The sequence below is a fragment of the Trichomycterus rosablanca genome, chromosome 2, assembly GCF_030014385.1.
Source record: "Trichomycterus rosablanca isolate fTriRos1 chromosome 2, fTriRos1.hap1, whole genome shotgun sequence".
In the NCBI taxonomy this organism is placed as follows: Eukaryota; Metazoa; Chordata; class Actinopteri; order Siluriformes; family Trichomycteridae; genus Trichomycterus; species Trichomycterus rosablanca.
Window position 1 is genome coordinate 17,457,959 of NC_085989.1, and position 20,737 is coordinate 17,478,695.

The 20,737-nt window shown below is 43.8% G+C and overlaps 1 protein-coding gene across 2 annotated transcripts in view; it reads left to right on the plus strand.

Annotated features, from left to right (window-relative positions):
• pde4a (phosphodiesterase 4A, cAMP-specific) overlaps nucleotides 1–20,737 on the plus strand; it is a 179,441-nt gene that overhangs the window by 132,416 nt on the left and 26,288 nt on the right. Inside the window, exons 2-6 of one of the 2 annotated variants that reach the window (XM_063012026.1) lie at nucleotides 1,574–1,759; nucleotides 5,675–5,711; nucleotides 5,851–5,921; nucleotides 9,375–9,424; nucleotides 12,955–13,067. In XM_063012026.1, coding sequence (XP_062868096.1) covers nucleotides 1,574–1,759; nucleotides 5,675–5,711; nucleotides 5,851–5,921; nucleotides 9,375–9,424; nucleotides 12,955–13,067 — 457 coding nt within the window. Of the gene's footprint in view, nucleotides 1–1,573; nucleotides 1,760–5,674; nucleotides 5,712–5,850; nucleotides 5,922–9,374; nucleotides 9,425–12,954; nucleotides 13,068–16,460; nucleotides 16,784–20,737 lie in introns of those variants that run through there. The other variant, XM_063012031.1, reaches the window with a different exon arrangement.

Below are 20,737 nucleotides of genomic sequence, written 5' to 3' on the forward strand. Positions count from 1 at the left end.
GAAATGGAAGCAGTGTTTTAATGGCTTTGTAGCGATCTCTAATTATTCATTATTTCTGTGCAGTCCGGTAATAAATGACCCACAGACCAGTTGGGGTTGGGACCACTGTTTTAAACCCATTAGGTTCATTATTTCTGGTTGGGGTCATTCTATTGTTTTTAATTTCTAATGGAGTTTTAATGTGTGTGCATGGTTGCCGGACATGTACATTTCTAAATTAAAAAAGTAAAAGTCCTGCAAGGGTCCCAGTTGTTTTCACGACTTAATTCTTTCTACTGTCTTAAGCTAACTGGCAAAATAATGCAGTTTTAACAAAACCCTGGATATGACCTTTACTTTTTTAAATCAATGGCTTTCAGCCGCTCAGGTGGCGCAGCGGTAAAAATACACGCTGCAACCAGAGCTGGATCTTGAATACATTGTATTGAATCTCAGCTCTGCCTTGCCGGCACATGAACAACGATTGGCCTGTTGTTCAGATGGGCGGGACTAAGCCGGATATGGGTCTCTCTCTGTCAGACTAATGCAATTACGACCTCTGCTGGCTGATTAGAGGCGCCAACACAGAGATGAGGAAAGAGTGCTCTTAGGGTGTGTCTCTCCGTACACAACACTAGGTGGCACAACACTCGTCAATGTGTGGGTGATAACATGCATACGGCTTGCTGCCCACGTGTCGGAGGGGGGCGTGGGTTAGCTTCGATCTCCTCGGTCAGAGCAGGGATCGGCATAGGCGGAGAGGAAGCATGATGCAATGGGGCAATTGGATGCTCTAAAAGGGGAGAAAAAGGGGAGAAAAAGGGGAGAAAATGCATAAAAAAAAAAAAAAACAGTGCCTTTCACCTCTTGGTTAGTACCCATTCTATTATTGGATGGACAGCTAAAAACCTCCATTGTTTTTCACTTAACTCTTAGAGACGCCACAGGCTTTATAGAAACCGCTCATCTGTTTTCATTACAGGCTTTTATGTTAGCCATTATATGCATCAGTGGGATTTACAAATCAGGAACAGAGCTGACTTAGATGGCAGGCTGCATATGGGCCATAAACGCCTCAGCAGATGTTTACAGGTGCCATTCAGTTTTCTTTGGCACTTCAGTTCACATTAGCAGCGTAGCATGACTGCAAACATACTCTGTAACCAGCAGTGAAGGGTTCTGCGTATTTTTCTGTCTAAGGCTTGTTTTCGACGTGTGCATTTTTCAGACACATTGCTGTTGTTTACAGACAGGCTAATGGCCACATGTTTCTGTGATTATCCTAAATGCTAGCAAGAGATTCTTCTCTGATTAGGCTGCTGATGATTATGCTAATGATGATGCTAGGTGGCTCAGGCTCCGTTTGCTTCATCTCTTTAAAGCCTCTGAGAAAATGAGCTGTCCAGGGGGAGAGGGAGTCAATCACGACTCCTGAATTCGACTGCCTTGTCCTTGCTATATGTGGCAAACAAATCCGCATGTCTAATCTAAATCACAGGGGCAGTTTCTATCTTTCACTGCAACATTTTATCACTGTCTTTCTGTCTCACGATCATACTCATAACCTTTCATCTCTCTCTGTATCTTTCTCCAGTTTTGACGGTGAGAATGGACCCTCTTCTGGTCGCAGCCCAATGGATTCGCAGGCGAGTCCCGGGCTTGTGCTTCATCCTTCCTTCCCCCAGAGCAGCAGGCGGGAGTCTTTCCTCTACCGCTCCGACTCAGACTACGACATGTCCCCGAAAACCATGTCCCGCAACTCCTCCATCAACAGTGAAGGGTGAGCAGCTTCCTCAGCACCACTGAGCACATACACTGATCAGCCATACCATTAAAACCACTCACTGTCCATTTTATCAGCTCCACTTACCATATAGGAGCACTTTGTAGTTCTACATTTACTGACTGTAGTCCATATATTTCTCTGCATACTTCTTTAGCCTGCTTTCACCCTGTTCTTCAATGGTCAGGACCCCCACAGGACCACCACAGAACAGGTATTATTTAGGTGTTGGATCATTCTCAGCACTGCAGTGACACTGACATGGTGGTGGTGTGTTAGTGTGTGTTGTGCTGGTATGAGTGGATCAGACACAGCAGCGCTGCTGGAGTTTTTCAATAGCGTTTCCACTCACTGTCCACTCTATTAGACACTCCTACCTAGTTGGTCCACCTTGTAGATGTAAAGTCAGAGACGATCGCTCATCTATTGCTGCTGTTTGAGTTGGTCATCTTCTAGACCTTCGTTAGTGGTCACAAGATGCTGCCCATGGGGAGTGCTGTTGGCTGGATATTTTTGGTTGGTGGACTATTCTCAGTCCAGCAGTGACAGAGAGGTGTTTAAAAACTCCACCAGCATTGCTGTGTCTTATTCACTCATACCAGCACAACACACACTAACACACCATCAGCATGTCAGTGTCACTGCAGTGCTGAGAATGATCCACCACCCAAATAATACCTGCTCTGTAGTGGTCCTGTGGGGGTGCTGACCATTGAAGAACAGGGTGAAAGAGGGCTAACAAAGCATGCAGAGAAACAGATGGACTACAGTCAGTAATTGTAGAACTACAAAGTGCTTCTATGTGGTAAGTGGAGTTGATAAAATGGACAGTGTGTGTAGAAACAAGGAGGTGGCTGATCTGTGTACATGCAAAACACTACAAGAGTCAATAGAAAATGGATAACTTTAGGTCTGTAACATTCAATGAGGGGTTTATAAACATTGACTGCACTCCATTTTTATAAATATACATTTTGTGTTATTTATAAATTTAAAAAAATGCTTGTAGTATCCGTTCCTCAATTTAGTCAGTCCCAATTCTCACCAACTGAGTCTCGCACATCCCATGACAGAAACCAATCATAAGAGCAAGGCTAGCATGTGGCTCCTTCAAGACACATGGAGCCAGCCACTGCCTCTTTAATAGCTGTGGGTCATGTGATATTATTAGGCAGATCAGCATACTTGAAAAATCCATTAACATACACATAAACTCACAAAATTGGAATCCCATGCCTGAAATTGGCTGGCATGGCATGATTAATAGAGAGGACAGTAATGCCATCTCTTACCCAGAGAGCACTTCTGTCAGCTCCCTGTTCCCAGCTCCTGGCCACAGATGGCTTGTGGTTTTATCTGAGTTTTCCTTTTAACTCCAAGGTGCCATATTGTTAGTGTCATAAAAGAGATTAAATTTTTTGGTTGTTCTTTTATTTTAAGGGTCGCCACAGTGGATCTTTCTGGTCTGCATTCCTGAATTGGCACAGTTTTTACTCCGAATGCTCATTCTGACACAACCCTCCTTTAGCCGAGCTTGGGACTAGCACTGAGAGTGCACTGACAAGTGCACCTTCCAGTGGCTAGGCTGTTTGTTCATCCGACCCTAAAGATTCTAAGCCATGTATTATAGTTCTAGCTTTTATAGGTTCTCATTCACATTTGCAGCATTTTGCAGATGCTGTTGTCCAAAGCGACTTAGGTTACACAGCAGTAAAACATGCTAACACACAAGAGCTGACATCTCAAACTCACGAGAACGAATCTCAGCACTGCTACCGACAGGCTGGGCGCGTGGACAATGATTGGCTCATTGGATGCCGGAGTGGATTCTTCATAACTGATGCAATTGTGACCTCTGCTGGCTGATCAGTGGCACCTGCACAGAGACCAGGGATCATGGAGATCAGTGCGTGACTCTCAGTATGCCAAACTGAGCCACATACAGTGTATCACAAAAGTGAGTACACCCCTCACATTTCTGCAAATATTTTATTATATCTTTTCATGGGACAACACTATAGACATGAAACTTGGATATAACTTAGAGTAGTCAGTGTACAGCTTGTATAGCAGTGTAGATTTACTGTCTTCTGAAAATAACTCAACACACAGCCATTAATGTCTAAATAGCTGGCAACATAAGTGAGTACACCCCACAGTGAACATGTCCAAATTGTGCCCAAAGTGTCAATATTTTGTGTGACCACCATTATTATCCAGCACTGCCTTAACCCTCCTGGGCATGGAATTCACCAGAGCTGCACAGGTTGCTACTGGAATCCTCTTCCACTCCTCCATGATGACATCACGGAGCTGGTGGATTTTAGACACCTTGAACTCCTCCACCTTCCACTTGAGGATGCGCCACAGGTGCTCAATTGGGTTTAGTCCATCATCTTTACCTTCAGCTTCCTCAGCAAGGCAGTTGTCATCTTGGAGGTTGTGTTTGGGGTCGTTATCCTGTTGGAAAACTGCCATGAGGCCCAGTTTTTGAAGGGAGGGGATCATGCTCTGTTTCAGAATGTCACAGTACATGTTGGAATTCATGTTTCCCTCAATGAACTGCAGCTCCCCAGTGCCAGCAACACTCATGCAGCCCAAGACCATGATGCTACCACCACCATGCTTGACTGTAGGCAAGATACAGTTGTCTTGGTACTTCTCACCAGGGCGCCGCCACACATGCTGGACACCATCTGAGCCAAACAAGTTTATCTTGGTCTCGTCAGACCACAGGGCATTCCAGTAATCCATGTTCTTGGACTGCTTGTCTTCAGTAAACTGTTTGCTGGCTTTCTTGTGCGTCAGCTTCCTTCTGGGATGACGACCATGCAGACCGAGTTGATGCAGTGTGCGGCGTATGGTCTGAGCACTGACAGGCTGACCTCCCACGTCTTCAACCTCTGCAGCAATGCTTGCAGCACTCATGTGTCTATTTTTTAAAGCCAACCTCTGGATATGACGCCGAACACGTGGACTCAACTTCTTTGGTCGACTCTGGCGAAGCCTGTTCCGAGTGGAACCTGTCCTGGAAAACCGCTGTATGACCTTGGCCACCATGCTGTAGCTCAGTTTCAGGGTGTTAGCAATCTTCTTATAGCCCAGGCCATCTTTGTGGAGAGCAACAATTCCATTTCTCACATCCTCAGAGAGTTCTTTGCCATGAGGTGCCATGTTGAATATCCAGTGGCCAGTATGAGAGAATTGTACCCAAAACACCAAATTTAACAGCCCTGCTCCCCATTTACACCTGGGACCTTGACACATGACACCAGGGAGGGACAACGACACATTTGGGCACAATTTGGACATGTTCACTGTGGGGTGTACTCACTTATGTTGCCAGCTATTTAGACATTAATGGCTGTGTGTTGAGTTATTTTCAGAAGACAGTAAATCTACACTGCTATACAAGCTGTACACTGACTACTCTAAGTTATATCCAAGTTTCATGTCTATAGTGTTGTCCCATGAAAAGATATAATGAAATATTTGCAGAAATGTGAGGGGTGTACTCACTTTTGTGATACACTGTATGAACTCGTCTCATGCAGGTGAAAAGATGAAGTCGGCTATTGCACACGTGTCGGAGGGGGCGTGTGTTAGTCATGGCTCTCCTCGGTCAGGAGTGGAAGTTAGCAGCAGTAGAAAGGAAGCGTAGTGTAATCGGGTAATTGAATACGACTAGATTGGGAGGAAAATTGGGGGAAACAATTACGACTAAATACAATTTTAACAATTGAGGGTTAAGAGCAACTTGGTGGTAGTGAGGCTTGAACCAGCAACCTTCTGATTACTAGACCAGTACCTTAACTTCTGAGCTACCACTTTCCATATTATTATATATTTATAGTGCAATTCATATCTACACAACTGCCCTGACTGTCTGTCTCTCTAACTTCTGCTCTCCAGTCATGCTGAGGATCTAATCGTCACCCCTTTTGCTCAGGTAAGTCCTAATTATGAACACCTGCATGCATCTGCATAATAATTATTGCAAATTTAACAGCTGTGAGCATCTGCAGAAGGATTACTGCTATTATTATTGCTTCTTTTCTCCTCTCTTACATGCTTTTTCTTTCTTCTAGGTGTTGGCCAGTCTCAGGACTGTCAGAAGCAACTTCACCATTCTTGCCAACGTCACATCACCCACAGAGAAGTCAGTGTAATTCTGTTGTCTCATTTTCCTTTATGTCGTTTTCCAGCTGTCACTGTCACACTTTATCTATTCAGCCATCGTTTAGAATTCTTCCCTGCACTAATAGGACGGCCACCAACACGTCTGATATAATAAATTTCATACAGGCATGATTGTTCTCTCCGGGTGAGCTGTAATCTTTAACGAGATTGAAACCTGCCAATTTGGCAACAACCATATCATGATTAGAGCCACTAAGATTATGTTGCTGATCATTTTAATGTTTGCTATATTTCTTGTTCAGTGTCTGTATGATTTTATGCATTGATCAGGCATAACATTATGACCACCTCCTTGTTTCTACACTCACTGTCCATTTTATCAGCTCCACTTATCATATAGAAGCACTTTGTAGTTCTACAATTACTGACTGTAGTCCATCTGTTTCTCTACATACTTTTTAGCCTGCCTTCACCCTGTTTCTTCAATGGTCAGGATTTTCCCAGGACCACCACAGAGCAGGTATTATTTGGGTGGTGGATCATTCTCAGCACTGCAGTGACATTGACATGGTGGTGGTGTGTTAGTGTGTGTTGTGCTGGTATGAGTGGATCAGACACAGCAGCGCTGCTGGAGTTTTAAAGTACTGTGTCCACTCTATTAGACACTCCTACCTAGTTGGTCCACCTTGTAGATGTAAAGTCAGAGACGATCGCTCATCTATTGCTGCTGTTTGAGTTGGTCATCTTCTAGACCTTCATCAGTGGTCACAGGGGTGCCGTTGGCTGGATATATTTGGTTAGTGGACTATTCTCAGTCCAGTAGGGACAGTAAGGTGTTTAAAAACTCCATCAGAATTGCTGTGTCTGATCCACTCATACCAGCACAACACACACTAACACACCACCACCATGTCAGTGTCACTGCAGTGCTGAGAATGATCCACCACCCAAATAATACCTGCTCTGTAGTGGTCCTGTGGGGGTCCTGACCATTGAAGAACAGCATGAAAGGTGGCTAACAAAGCATGCAGAAAAACAGATGGACTACAGTCAGTAATTGTAGAACTAAAAAGTGCTTCTATATGGTAAGTGGAGCTGATAAAATGGAAAGTGAGTGTAGAAACAAGTAGGTGGTCATAATGTTATGCCTAATCGGTGCATATTCTTACCTAGCATTTTATTAGGTACACCTATCATGTGTGCACATTCTACCATGCAGATAGAGTTTGTGGGTATAACATTACTGGCTGTAGCCCATCTGTTGCTTTGTATATTTTGATACCCGTTTGATACCCATTTATAAATCAAAAGGGACCCCAGATGGACCCTCACTGACCCGATGATGTAGCAGTGCAGTGAAACAAATGTGATAATGACATGAGTGCATCAGGTATAGCAGTGTTGTTGGGATTTTAATAGTGTTTAAACTTACTGGCCTGTTTATGTTATATAATTTTGGTTATAGCATTATTCTCCTCGAAGTCCTGACATTAAGGTTTAAAAAAGTTGGGACAGTGGTAGCCTAGTGGTTAGAGCTTTGGGCTATCAACCGGAAGATTGGCGGTTCAAATCCACGCCATACGATGGCTGACCCTGCGCTCTGACCCCAGCTTCCAAACAAGTTGGGATATGCGAAGAAAGAATTGTATTGTACTGTACACCGGTATATGTATATATGACAAATAAAGTATATCTTCTTCATCTTCTTCATCAAAAAGCCCAACTTCTACTATGTGGGTCCCTTTTGAATGATAAATTGGTGCAAGACCAACAGAAGAGCTACAGTCAGTAATTGTATACCCACAAGCTTATAAAGTAATCGATAAATGTACATACCAGATGGGTGTACCTTGCAAAGTGCATGTGAGACACACAAACACCTGATCGCCTATATGGGCAAGAATCGAGATTCCTTATAACGGCTACAATTACAACCTTGATAGCTTCTGCACAAAGACAGCAGGTAATGGAGATAATTGCCTGACTCTCAGTGCGCGATACGGATCTCCATATGAACCCATCTCATGCTGGTAAAAAAAAAAAAAACAGCTGACTACCACACACTTGTCAGAGGGGGCGTGTGTTAGTTACGGCCCTTCTTGTTTAGGAGTGGAGCTCCCAGACAGGTCACCAGACTATAACAGGGCAAACACACACACACACACTTACATTCACAGACACACACTTACATTCACAGACACACACGCACATTTACAGACACACACACACACACACACACACAGCTCCAATTGGCCTGACTGCATGTCTTTAGACTTGTGGGAGGAAACCCACACAGACACAGAGAAAACACAAAAACGCCACACAGAAAGGACCCTGTCCGCCTGGCTGGGGAATTGAAATCAGGTCCATTTTGCTGTGAGGCCACCCCACAAGTGTACAGCTGGGTTGAAATAAAGTGCCTTCAAAGGCCATAGCAAATGGTTTATGATATTTCTGTACTCATCAAACCATTCAGATAATTGCCTGACTATCAGTGCGCGATACGGATCTCCATATGAACCCATCTCGTGCTGGTAAAAAAAAAAAAGTCTGACTACCACACATTGTTAGAGGGGGTGTGTGTTAGTTACGGCCCTTCTTGTTCAGGAGTGGAGCTCTGCAGCAGTAGAGGTGAAATACGATTGGGTAATTGTGTATGGCTTGATTGGGAGAAAAATTGGGGGAATTAATTTCAATTATTTAGAGAAAAGAAGGTGGACTGATGGCATTATTTGTCTGTATCAAGTATGCAAAGAATAGGCCGCTCAGGTGGCGCAGCGGTAAAAACACACGCTGGAACCAGAGCTGGGATCTCTAATGCATCATATCGAATCTCAGCTCTGCCTTGCCGGCCGAGGCTGACCGGCCACATGAACAACGCTTGGCCTGTTGTTCATATAGGCGGGACTAAGCCGGATATGGTCTCTCTCTCTCATAACTGGTGCAATTACGACTTACTCTGCTGGCTGATTGATGGTGCCTGCACAGAGATAAGAAAAAAAGAGTGCTCTTAGGGTGTGTCCCTCCGTACACGCAGCTAGGCTGCACTGCACTTGTCAAAGTGCAGGTGATAAGATGCATACGGCATGCTGCCCACATGTCGGAGGGGGCGTGGGTTAGCTTCTTTCTCCTCAATCAGAGCAGAGATCGGCATTGGTGGAGAGGAAGCATGATGCAATGGGGAAATTGGATGCTCTAAAAAGGGAGAAAAGGGGAGAAAAATGCATAAAGAAAATATTTTTAAAAAAGTATGCAAATAATTAATCTGGCTTTTTTATTGATAAGTTTTGATAGTTTAGATAAGCTGTCACCTGTAGGAATCATATGTAGTGATGCCTCTGCCATTACACATTAAAAATAGTGAACGACTGTTCTCATAAAGCCGAGAGCTCACTCCTGTGTCACTGCTTCTCCCCACTAGAAGGCAGAATTTGGCTATTAAACTGACTGTTATTTTCTCTTTGGTCCACAGGAGGTCGCCAGTGACAAGCCAATCCACAGTTCCACCTGCTACACTCTCTGGTATGTTTACTGTAATAAATTTGTCGCTGGAGAGCATTTCTCCCACTCTCTCTTCCACTCTCACTCTGTCCTACATACACTCGCACTCTTCCCACACACTGTCTAACACATTTACTTGTACCACACTTCCTGTTGTAGACACTGCTGCCAGTACAAAATGAATTATATCACCGGACGGAGTGGAACCATATGGGACCCAAGGGCTGGAGAACTACCAGACTCTTTAATAAGACTAAGAATGGCTCTCAACGGATTGCTGCTATAATGAAAATAAATTACAAATTGTTTTCTGTCTGCCACGGAGCTGTGAAATAAATGGCCCCATGTACTTTTGTGGTCAGACCCTTTTTGATGACACCCTCAACTAGGGTTGCCAACTTTTAGAACTGGAAATAAGGAACTCCCTGGGTTGGCGGAAGGCATATTGGCGTTTGTTTACCTAGGCGGTTAGGGTTGCACTTATAAAAAATATAACGGGTCTTCCGCTGTCATAAGAACATTATTAAAATGTTTTATTTAGGCTGTTTAACATTTATTATTTTCATTCTTTATAATAATAAATCAGAACCATATTTTAGGCAAAACAACATGCATCAAGAACATCATGTAATATTTTTTCTCAATAGTGCAAACAACATTTCACACTGACATGCAGCCCCGGTTCTGTACTGCGTTGCTTAGGGGGGCAGTGAAAAAATCTGGGGCGCCCACCCCAGCGCCGGCCCTGCTTGTGTTACTTTAGTTTCGCCCTAAGCCGGATTTGAACCTAAGGCAGGAAAATATGCACCATGCGCTCTGCCCACTGCGCTACTCAAACAGTAATACACAGGTTGTTATGCTGATATGTCTGCGCACACACGGCTTTACTAAGACTAAAAGTGAAAACTACTTAAAATAATAAAATAACCAAAGCTTTCTAATTCCCACGGTAGCAGCAGTTTCCTTCTGTTTCATACATATCGCCCGGCCTCAGTCTAATCTGCAGCATTTCTCTCCTTTTGATAAAATACGGAACAAAGCGCGTCCCGTATCAGTTCAATACGGAACGCAACGTTTAGTTTCCAAATAAGGAACGATTCAGTATTTTACGGGACGGTTGGTAACCCTACCAGACTGAGGAAAATATAGCTGACTGAAAAAGCATACCTGCTCAGGCTTAAATTTACATTTACGTTTTCTGCATTTACTCTCTCACTCTCTTAACCGCTTATCCAATTAGGATGTGTATGTAGGACACAAGACTTACAGTACTGTGACAGTATACATTGTCTAAGCAATTAAAGGTTGATCAAGGGCCCAACAGTGACAACCTGGCAGTGGTGAGGCTTGAACCAGCAACCTCTCGAATAACTAGTCCAGTACCTTAACAAGTAGGCTACAACTGCCCTTGGTGATTATCTGTTACAATTCAGGCCTTTAGGGGCAAACAAAAATGTTTGTGTGTTACATCTGTAACTGTAGGTAAATACTCATGAAGAGAAACATACAAAAATCTGATCGATCCAGTCTTTGCTTGATCCAGTCCCTTTTGCTGGTAGCATCTGTTAGCGTACGTACGTAAGTTTAAAATATGGTGTGTCAAATCATCCTTTTAGTGGCCAGCATGGATGCTGCTTTTGTACCAAACCATGAGGGCGGCAAGGTGGCTAAGTGGGTAGCACTGTCGCCTCACAGCAAGAAGGTCCTGGGTTTGATCCCCAGGTGGGGCAGTCCGAGTCCTTTCTGTGTGGAGTTTGCATGTTCTCCCTGTGTCTGCGTGGGTTTACTCCAGGTGCTCCGGTTTCCTCCCACAGTCCAGAGACATGCAAGTGAGGTGAATTGGAGGTACAAAATTGTCCATGACTGTGTCCGATATAACCTTGTGATGAATCTTATGTAATGAGTAACTACCGTTCCTGTCATGAATGTAACCAAAGTGTAAAACATGACGTTAAAATCCTAATAAACAAACAAACCAAACCATGATTACAATCACATGTTGACATCACCTGTTGGATGGCTTCAATATTTAGTTTTTTTTTTTTACCTTATTACCAGCCTTAAATTGCCCCTATCCCAATTTTTTGGGATGTGTTGCAGGCCCGAAGTGCAGGAATGGAGGTATATAAACAAAGGTAATACAATTGACCAGATAAATCTTGAAATATCTTGGGTTCAAACTGTCTGCAATCAAATAAAAGTCAAAGTAAATGTAAGAAGCAGTGTGTTATTATTTTGTATTTCCATGCTCTCCTAGCATTTTTGATCTGGGGTTATACACTGATCAGCCATAACATTAAAACCACCTCCTGGTTTCTACCCACACTGTTCATTTTATCAGCTCCACTTACCATATAGAAGCACTTTGTAGTTGTACAATTACTGACTGTAGTTCACCCTGTTTATCAATGATCAGGACCCCTACAGGACCACCACAGAGCAGGTATTATTTGGGTGGTGGATCATTCTCAGCACTGCATTGACACTGACATGGTGGTGGTGTGTTAGTGTGTGTTGTGCTGGTATGAGTGGATCAGACACAGCAGTGCTGCTGGAGTTTTTAAATACCGTGTCCACTCACTGTCCACTCTATTAGACACTCCTACCTAATTGGTCCACCTTGTAGATGTAAAGTCAGAGACGATCGCTCATCTATTACTGCTGTTTGAGTTGGTCATCTTCTAGACCTTCATTAGTGGTCACAAGACGCTGCCCACGGGGCGCTGTTGGCTGGATATTTTTGGTTGGTGGATTATTATCAATCCAGCAGTCACAGTGAGGTGTTTAAAAACTCCATCAGCGCTGCTGTGTCTTATCCACTTATACCAGCACAACACACACTAACACACCACCACCATGTCAGTGTCACTGCAGTGCTGAGAATGATCCAACACCCAAATAATACCTGCTCTGTAGTGGTCCTGTGAGAGTCCTGACCATTGATGAACAGCATGAAAGGGGGCTAACACAGCATGCAGAGAAACAGATGGACTACAGTCAGTAATTGTAGAACTACAATTGCTTCTATATGGTAAATGGAGCTGATAAAATGGACAGTGAGTGTAGAAACAAGGAGGTGGTTTTAATGTTATGGCTGATCAGTGTATATTCATAATTTAAAAAGTCTTTTGAAAGGGAACTACTTTGTCTCAGTTTTTGTCAGCAGAATTATCCCTTGGTTTTGGGCACTTTTGGTTAAAGCTAGCACATGCTGCACTTCAGACAGGGCAATTTTAACACAACCACCGATCACAAGAGCTCAGAGATACACAGAATAAATTGCCAGTAGGTCTTCAGCCACTAACAGGTTGTGGCATAATTGAGGCTTAAGCTTTGCAAGGTACATGCTAAAAGAAAAACTCATATTCTCTAGTTAGTAAACAGCAAAATATGTTTTCTCTTTAAAATAAGGCCCCACATTAGGTCAAAAAAATAAGGCATACAAGCTAAAGAAGCACTATTTTGCCCATCATTTTATAAGTCAGTTGTTATGGTAGCTACATTGGTAACACTGAGTTATTTCTTATTTCTTCTTGTATCTCTCCATGCAGAAGAGACATACCAACAGCTGGCGAGGGAGACCCTGGAGGAGCTAGACTGGTGTTTGGATCAGTTGGAGACCATTCAGACACACCGCTCTGTCAGCGAGATGGCTTCCAACAAGGTGCGTCTTCACCTGCTTTGCAGCACCACCACTGAGAATTGGGAAATCCAGTTTTATAGTCACTCTCATAGCACTCTCAAGGCACAGTTTTGTCTTTTGGTAGGTTGGTAGGTTAACCAGTCATGTACAATATGTCTACATGAATCTATGCCTGCTTGGCTAGGGTACAGGTCAGTTGGGGGACTTGGTGCCTACCTTAGCAGCTGTTGGCAAAGGGTCGTTGTATTCTTATGTTAATAAATAGTAGAATTAACATGGTTTTGACTCATTAGGTGTAACTACTCAATGATCTTAAAGATGAAAAGCCAACCTAAGTTCCTGTTCTACTTATAGATGGGAATATGGGACGATTTCTTAAGCGGTAATATGTGTTGGCTTAGATATTTCAAGTCTGTGTAAGTTTAACTGAAGAGATGGAAGCTATTGGTGTTTTTATAATGGTGGTAGGCAGCACTGTCTAAAATATAAGCCAGAGGTCTTCCATAAGTCTACAATCATTCCTTCATTTATAGTCTGTTTTACCACCACTTTATCCTAATGAGTGTCACAGTGTGTTTGATTGATTGGATGAAAGACAGGTAACACCCCAGACAGGTCGCGAGTCCATCACAGGGCAAACACACACCAAACAGCCATAAAATTATGACCACCTCCTTGTTTCTACACTCACTGTCCATTTTATCAGCTCCACTTACCATATAGACGCACTTTGTAGTTCTACAATTACTGACTGTAGTCCATCTGTTTCTCTACATGCTTTGTTACCCCCCTTTCATGCTGTTCTTCAATGGTCAGGACCCCCACAGAGCAGGTATTATTTAGGTGGTGGGTCATTCTCAGCACTGCAGTGACACTGACATGGTGGTGATGTGTTAGTGTGTGTTGTGCTGGTATGAGTGGATCAGACACAGCAGCGCTGATGGAGTTTTTAAACACCTCACTGTCACTGCTGGACTGAGAATAGTCCACCAACCAAAAAATATCCAGCCAACAGTGCCCCGTGGGCAGCGTCCTGTGACCACTGATGAAGGTCTAGAAGATGACCAACTCAAACAGCAGCAATAGATGAGCGATCGCCTCTGACTTTACATCTATAAGGTGGACCAACTAGGTAGGAGTGTCTAATAGAGTGGACAGTGAGTGGACACGGTATTTAAAAACTCCAGTAGCGCTGCTGTGTCTGATCCACTCATACCAGCACAACACACATTAACACACCACCACCATGTCAGTGTCACTGCAGTGCTGAGAATGATCCACCACCTAAATAATACCTGCTATGTGGGGGTCCTGTGGGGGTCCTGACCATTGAGGAACAGGGTGAAAGCAGGTTAAAAAAGCATGCAGAGAAACAGATGGACTACAGTCAGTAATTGTAGAACTACAAAGTGCTTCTACATGGTAAGTGGAGCTGATAAAATGGACAGTGAGTGTAGAAACAAGGCTGATCAGTGTATGTTACACCTGTACCTTTTTTTCCCAATGAACCAGCATTCTGCGCAATGCAGTTTAACAAGCCCTGCTGTTGCCCAAGCAGCAGTTGCTTCGGGACCTGTGGGTCCCACGATAATTCAGGGCTTTATCACAGAGCATGGTAGGAAGTTAGCTGCCTAATTGTATCATGCAGTACACACCTACTTTTTATTTTGTCATATACTAGTAAATGGCTGAAGTTGTATCTCATCTTAGAGATCTGTAGTTCAATGCTTGTGAATGATTAGCATGGGGCGTTCGACTAGATGTTATTTAAGTATGTTCTCCATTGCAGTGTATTTCACAGCTGCCTTTGTATTGTAGCCAATGAAGCATTAGGATGAATGCCTGGCAGCATCATCGTACACACTCTTGTAGTTTTTAGAAGAGAGAGGGAAGAGAAGTCATGTGTGAGAGAAAGAAGAGGGAGAGAAATGGAGAGGAAGCTTTCTGGTCCTGATGCTGATGTCTGAGCTTTAACCTTGGTTGCTACGGAACTGCAGCAGGGTCTGCACATCCTGCCTTACCATTGGCTATTAGCTGTGACCACGGACCATGCAGTTTCAATATTGCCCAATGACAAACCATATACTCTCTTTGGTACCTCTCTGTCTTAAAATGACAGGGACGTTTTCTCTCTCTTTTTTAACTGATTTGCAAGATATAGAGCTGTACTCTGCGTTTTTATATATTTTTTGAGTAAATACAAGATAAAACAAATTGAATTTGCTTAAGCTCATGTGTACCTGTGTGATAGAATCCAAGCTGAGACACAGTACTTGTGTATTTTTTATTTAAGCTGATGATACACGTATTAGCCGACACAGATCTACCTAAAATACAATTATGCAGAAATGATAATGAACTCGAGTCCTTTACGAACAGATACGCACTCTGTTTTTTCCCACACACTGGCATGCCCTCTGCAGCACATGCGCACTCAGGGTGCGCACTTGCACACTCACCCCACACAAACACACACACACACACGCACACACATGCACTCTCTCATCAGAAGAGGCTGATTAGCTTGCAAGAGCCGTCTACAGCATCCAGGGAGACAGGGACACAGAAACAGAAAGGCATTGGTGGATTGGGTAGGCAGGAGCTGCTGTTGTGTTCTGTGCGTGGATTCAGGTCACCCTGCTCTGTCGGGAAGACAGCATCGCTGGATGGATAGGAGCTGAAGCTCTTCGTAGAGATCGCTGCACGGACTGGCAACGTGGGGCCCGGCTCGGAGCTACACGGTGGGGGAGGGGCAACAGATCCAAGGACATCAAGCAAAAAGCTGTTTTTCCCAATTTCCGCTTGACTGGGATTCTGGAGTGCCTTCATTACAAGCTAAAGGCCCTGGCTTTGATTTTGTTTCCTTTCTGTACGCTGTGAGCCAAGTGTTCCTGTTAGCACACAGCTCGGAGTGTTGTTTTCTCCCATCCTATCCTGTCGCCTCATTTGTTATTTCTCTTGAACTCTGTCATCTATCGTCACCATTGCAGTCCCTCTCATTTTTCTGTCTTATACTGTAATTCTTGCTTATTTTTCCCTCGGACTACGTGGTCTATTTTCTTTCTCCTCCCTACTGCCTTCTCCCCCCGTGCCCTTCAGACGCACTCATCTTTCCCGAATTCTCCATCTTGGTCGGCTCCACTCCATTACCCCCTCCCTGTGCGACTGGATTTGGGTCAGCTCTGCTCCTCCGCTCAGAAGCGATGTAGCCCACTTGGACTGCGGATCCAGGCGGCTCCTGGCGAGCCGTTCTCAACCCTGCCTGTGCTTGACACCCGCATGTGAAGCGCCAGCCAGAAAGTACTTTCGAGTGCCTTGTTGCTAGACTTTTGCTAATCCACACTCTGGAGTGGCCTGGCGGGGCTGACTGCGGCCTCAGCAAGCGCACCCTGACTGCGCCCGTATGCCGCTGGGGTACGCGTACTGCCCGGGTCCCGCTGCACTACCGCGCCTCCTGCCAGTGCCAGCGGCCCCCGCCGCCTGTCTCGCTCAGCATGGGTGTGGTGGAGGCCCTAGAGCCAATGACTTCACCCTGTTCTTCGCCTGGGCCCGCAGCCTACCGGTTGCCCCACTCCTCCAGCTACAGCAGCCTGCAGGGGAGGAAAGGGGCAGAGCTGGAGCTGGGGGCGACTGAAGGGCTGGAAGGTGGAGGGCAGGCTGCTGAACACAGGAGCCCTCTGATGGACCTGTTCTGTGAAACCTGCACCAAACCTTGGCTCATTGGCTGGTGGGACCAGGTAGGAATTGGAAGTAAATACTACCTAGCTATTTGGTGGAAGGTAAAGCAAGGAGGGTCGTGTGTCTAGAGGAGTATTAGAAGTTGCCATTGAGAGGGTTGAAGGAATGGAATTAAGACAAAAATGATTGTTGGGTACTTGAATGAATAGGACATCATGTTGGGCAGAGAGTAGGTAAACTGACATGCCAAGACTATGTTTTAAGTCACTGAAAGTGTTCACTCCTAAACTTTAAACCTGACCTATATATTACATCCTAAATATATTAGAGCATATATGAGAAATATATGCTTCATAAGGTCATGTGAAGCCTATAATGATGTTATATAATATTTGTGTCACTCTCTCCCCAATCATTTCCCTTTTTTGCAATTTTCCTAACATCCTACAGAGGCTAGAGAAAATGAATAACTTCTGATACTCTGGTATCAGTAAGTAATAGCAGAGAAGAAATGTATACACGCGTGTTGTGTTGGCTGTTTGGCTTCAATGTTGTTTGGGTTCTACTGCGAGATCCATGAGTCACATTTACTCTTGTGTATTGCATTTGGCCTCATTACACAGTTCTTTTGAAGCAGATTGTGTTTCTGTCCTCTCAGCGATACTATTTAGAGGCGCTATCCATTTGCACAGGAGTTCTACAAGGTGGAGTTAAGTTATGGGGATGTGTCTATTATGCATCTGCAGGAGAAATGTAAACACGCCAGTCCAGACCAGTGATTTCTCAGGCACTTTTTTCCTCTTGAGCATGTGATGCACTTGCTTTGATTCATCGTGTTCTCCATATATATTACTGTATTTTTGATAGTACCACCAGTCACATATTGATCACTGTATCTGGTATTGCATTTGCTCTTTGGCTTAATTGTTGTTTGAAACAAGAAGTAATAATTTCTCTTACTTAGGACATGAGCTTTGTGGTTGGTGTGTAGAGCTCAATTCCCATTAGGCTTACCTTTAGCAATCCTCTATTGTTTAAAACATTTACATCTTCGGCATTTAGCAGACACCTTTGTCACAATGTGATTACCTTCTGATTACTAGTCCAGTACCTTAACCACTAGGCTTCAAGCATTTAGCAAGCACTGATTTCATATCAGACTGTCTGATCAGCATCCTTAACATGAATAATATCAGAATTTCATGCAAACGAGTGGTTCATGTACATGATGTTCCTCATTAACATGAACATTATGTACAGGCATGCAGATTTACTAAATGATTCACTAATCCTAGTGGCTATGTGAAAACAAAAGCGCTGAGCTCTGCCTTTTATATTCTACAGATTACAGTATTATCATATAGTATGTTGTGCTTCTTAAACAGTAAATGTAAGCTTTCTGGTCAAACTACTAAGCTGACAGTGATTTTACCTTAGATTTCTACATCACAATATATCAAGGGCTTTAAATGAAATAGAGTAAAAAAGAAATGACTGGCAACTAAAACAGAAAGAATAACTCTGTGCACAGATGCGACAATCTAGATAGATAGAGGACAAAAATACAACATGAAAGGGCGAAATGAGGTGGAACAGGTTAATAGGTAAAGAGCAGCAGAGCAGGGACATGGAGGCAGAGTAGGAGCTGCATGGAGTGATGACCTTGGGGGAGGTCAGAGACAGACACCTGCCTACTCTCTCTCTCTCCCGCTCTCTGACTGTCACCCAACCAGTCGCCTCGCTCCTGTAATGCCGCAGGAGGGAGTGTGAGAAAGCTGTTGCTAAGGAAACCTGCCGGTTGCCATGGAGATTGTAATGTGTGAAGGACCAGCCAGTGGGACCAAGCTGGGGTCTTTTATAGGTCCCATTGTGATTGTGTGGGGTCTGGAAATGTCTTTTCAGCTGTGTTCACGTCAGTTTATTTTATGCTGAGCTGTGTGGTTTTATATGATGACAACAGCCTGCTTAGCTTTGATTTTACTAAACTGTTTGTGAGGAACGAAGGAGGAAAGAAGTAAAACGTAGGTCTGCGTGATTCTTGATGTTTACATAAACATAGACACTATTGATTTGAGTCAGTTATATGAAGGTTAAGACTGGATTCAAATGAGCATGTGGATACAACCAAGAATATGTATATTACACTCATAAATTACAATATTAATCTGTAGTGTACTGCCAAACACATTTCCTACATACACTGTATGGATAAAAGTATTGGGACACCCCTTCTAATTATTAAACTAAACTGCTTAAAGGTAAAATAAATCAATTATATGAGGAAAATTATATGCTTCCAACTTTTTTCAACAGTTTAGTGAAGGCAGTTTCCTTTTCCGGGCGGCACGGTGGCTCGGTGGGTAGCACTCGCCTCACAGCAAGAAGGTCCTGGGTTCGATCCCCAGGCGGGGCGGTCCTGTTCCTTTCTGTGCTGAGTTTGCATGTTCTCCCCGTGTCTGCGTGGGTTTCCTCCGGGAGCTCCGGTTTCTTCCACAGTCCAAAAACATGCAGTCAGGTTAATTGGAGACACTGAATTGCCCTATAGGTGAATGGGTGTGTGTGTATGTGTGTCTGCCCTGCGATGGACTGGCGCCCCATCCAGGGTGTTACTGTGTGCCTTGCACCCATTGAAAAGCTGGGATAGGCTCCAGCAAACACCCCCCCCCCAACCCCCGCAACCCTAATTGGATAAGCACAAAGCAAGGACATGAAGAAAAGCTTGGTTTAATGAAACTCCAGTGGCCCAGACCTCAGCCCCACTGACCAGCTTTGGATTAAACCAGAACATAATTTAAGGCTTTCTTGACCAACATCAGTGCCCAGCCGTACAACTGCTCTTTTGACTAAATGGGCACAAATTCCCAAGGACATACTTGAAAGTCTGTGAGATGCCTTCTTAGATGAGTGGCTGTTGTTATAGCTGAAAAGATCCCATACAGGTCACTTTATTTTAATATCGTAAACTTCTACTCTTAAAAAAAGGGACAGTGGTAGCCTAGTGGGTAGGGCTTTGGGCTATCAATTAAATCCGCTGTTGGGCCCTTGAGCAAGGCCCTTAACCCTGTCTGCTCCAGGGGTGCCATGCAATGGGTGACCCTGCGCTCTGACCCCAGCTTTCAAACAAGCTGGTATATGCGAAGAAAGAATTTAGTTGTACTGTACACAGATGGGATGTCCAACAAGCTCATGGTCAGGTGTCCAAATACTTTTGGCCATATAGTGTATATTTTTATTATTTCGATTCAGCTTTATAGCAGTTAGGTAAAACCTATAGCTGATATAGCTATAAATGATTTTCCTATACTAGTAAGGGACATGTACATTATATAGCCAATGTTGATTGATTTAAGTTTTTTTTTTGCCCCACTCATTGCTAACATTCATTCATTGTCTGTTTTACCACCACTTTATCCTGGTCAGGGTTGTGGTGGGTCTGATTCATTGGGCAAAACGTTTAAAACATCCCAGTTAAAAGGTCGCCAGTCCATCACAAGGCAGACACACATACACATTCACACTTAGACCAATTTTAGTAGATCTAATTAGCTTGACTGCATGTCTTTGGACTTGTGAGAGGAAACTGGAGCTCCTGGAGCAAACCCATAAAGACAAAGGGAGAACATGCAAACTCAACACAGAAAGGACTCTGGCTACCCGACTGGGGACCTTAGGCAAAGATGAAATGGTCACTAAAACAATTCTATCATTAATTAGAATCTGCTGGATCACATGTGACACTGTCAACAATCAAGCAAGCTTTGTCATGGGCTTAGAGGTCGCTTGTGCTTCATCCGTATGGTTTGCATAATCGTTTAGTGAGACTTTAAGGTGCTAATTGTGAAGTGGGGTCTTAAATTTCACACACCAGCATTTAAATCAATGGCTATTGTGGAGATTGACCTTTTTACTCTCCAAGGCAAACATTTTACTCTTAGCTTATAATAACAGATTGTTTTTTTCTTTCTGACCCTGGCAAACATACCACTGTTCCATGTACTTTTAATAATATATAA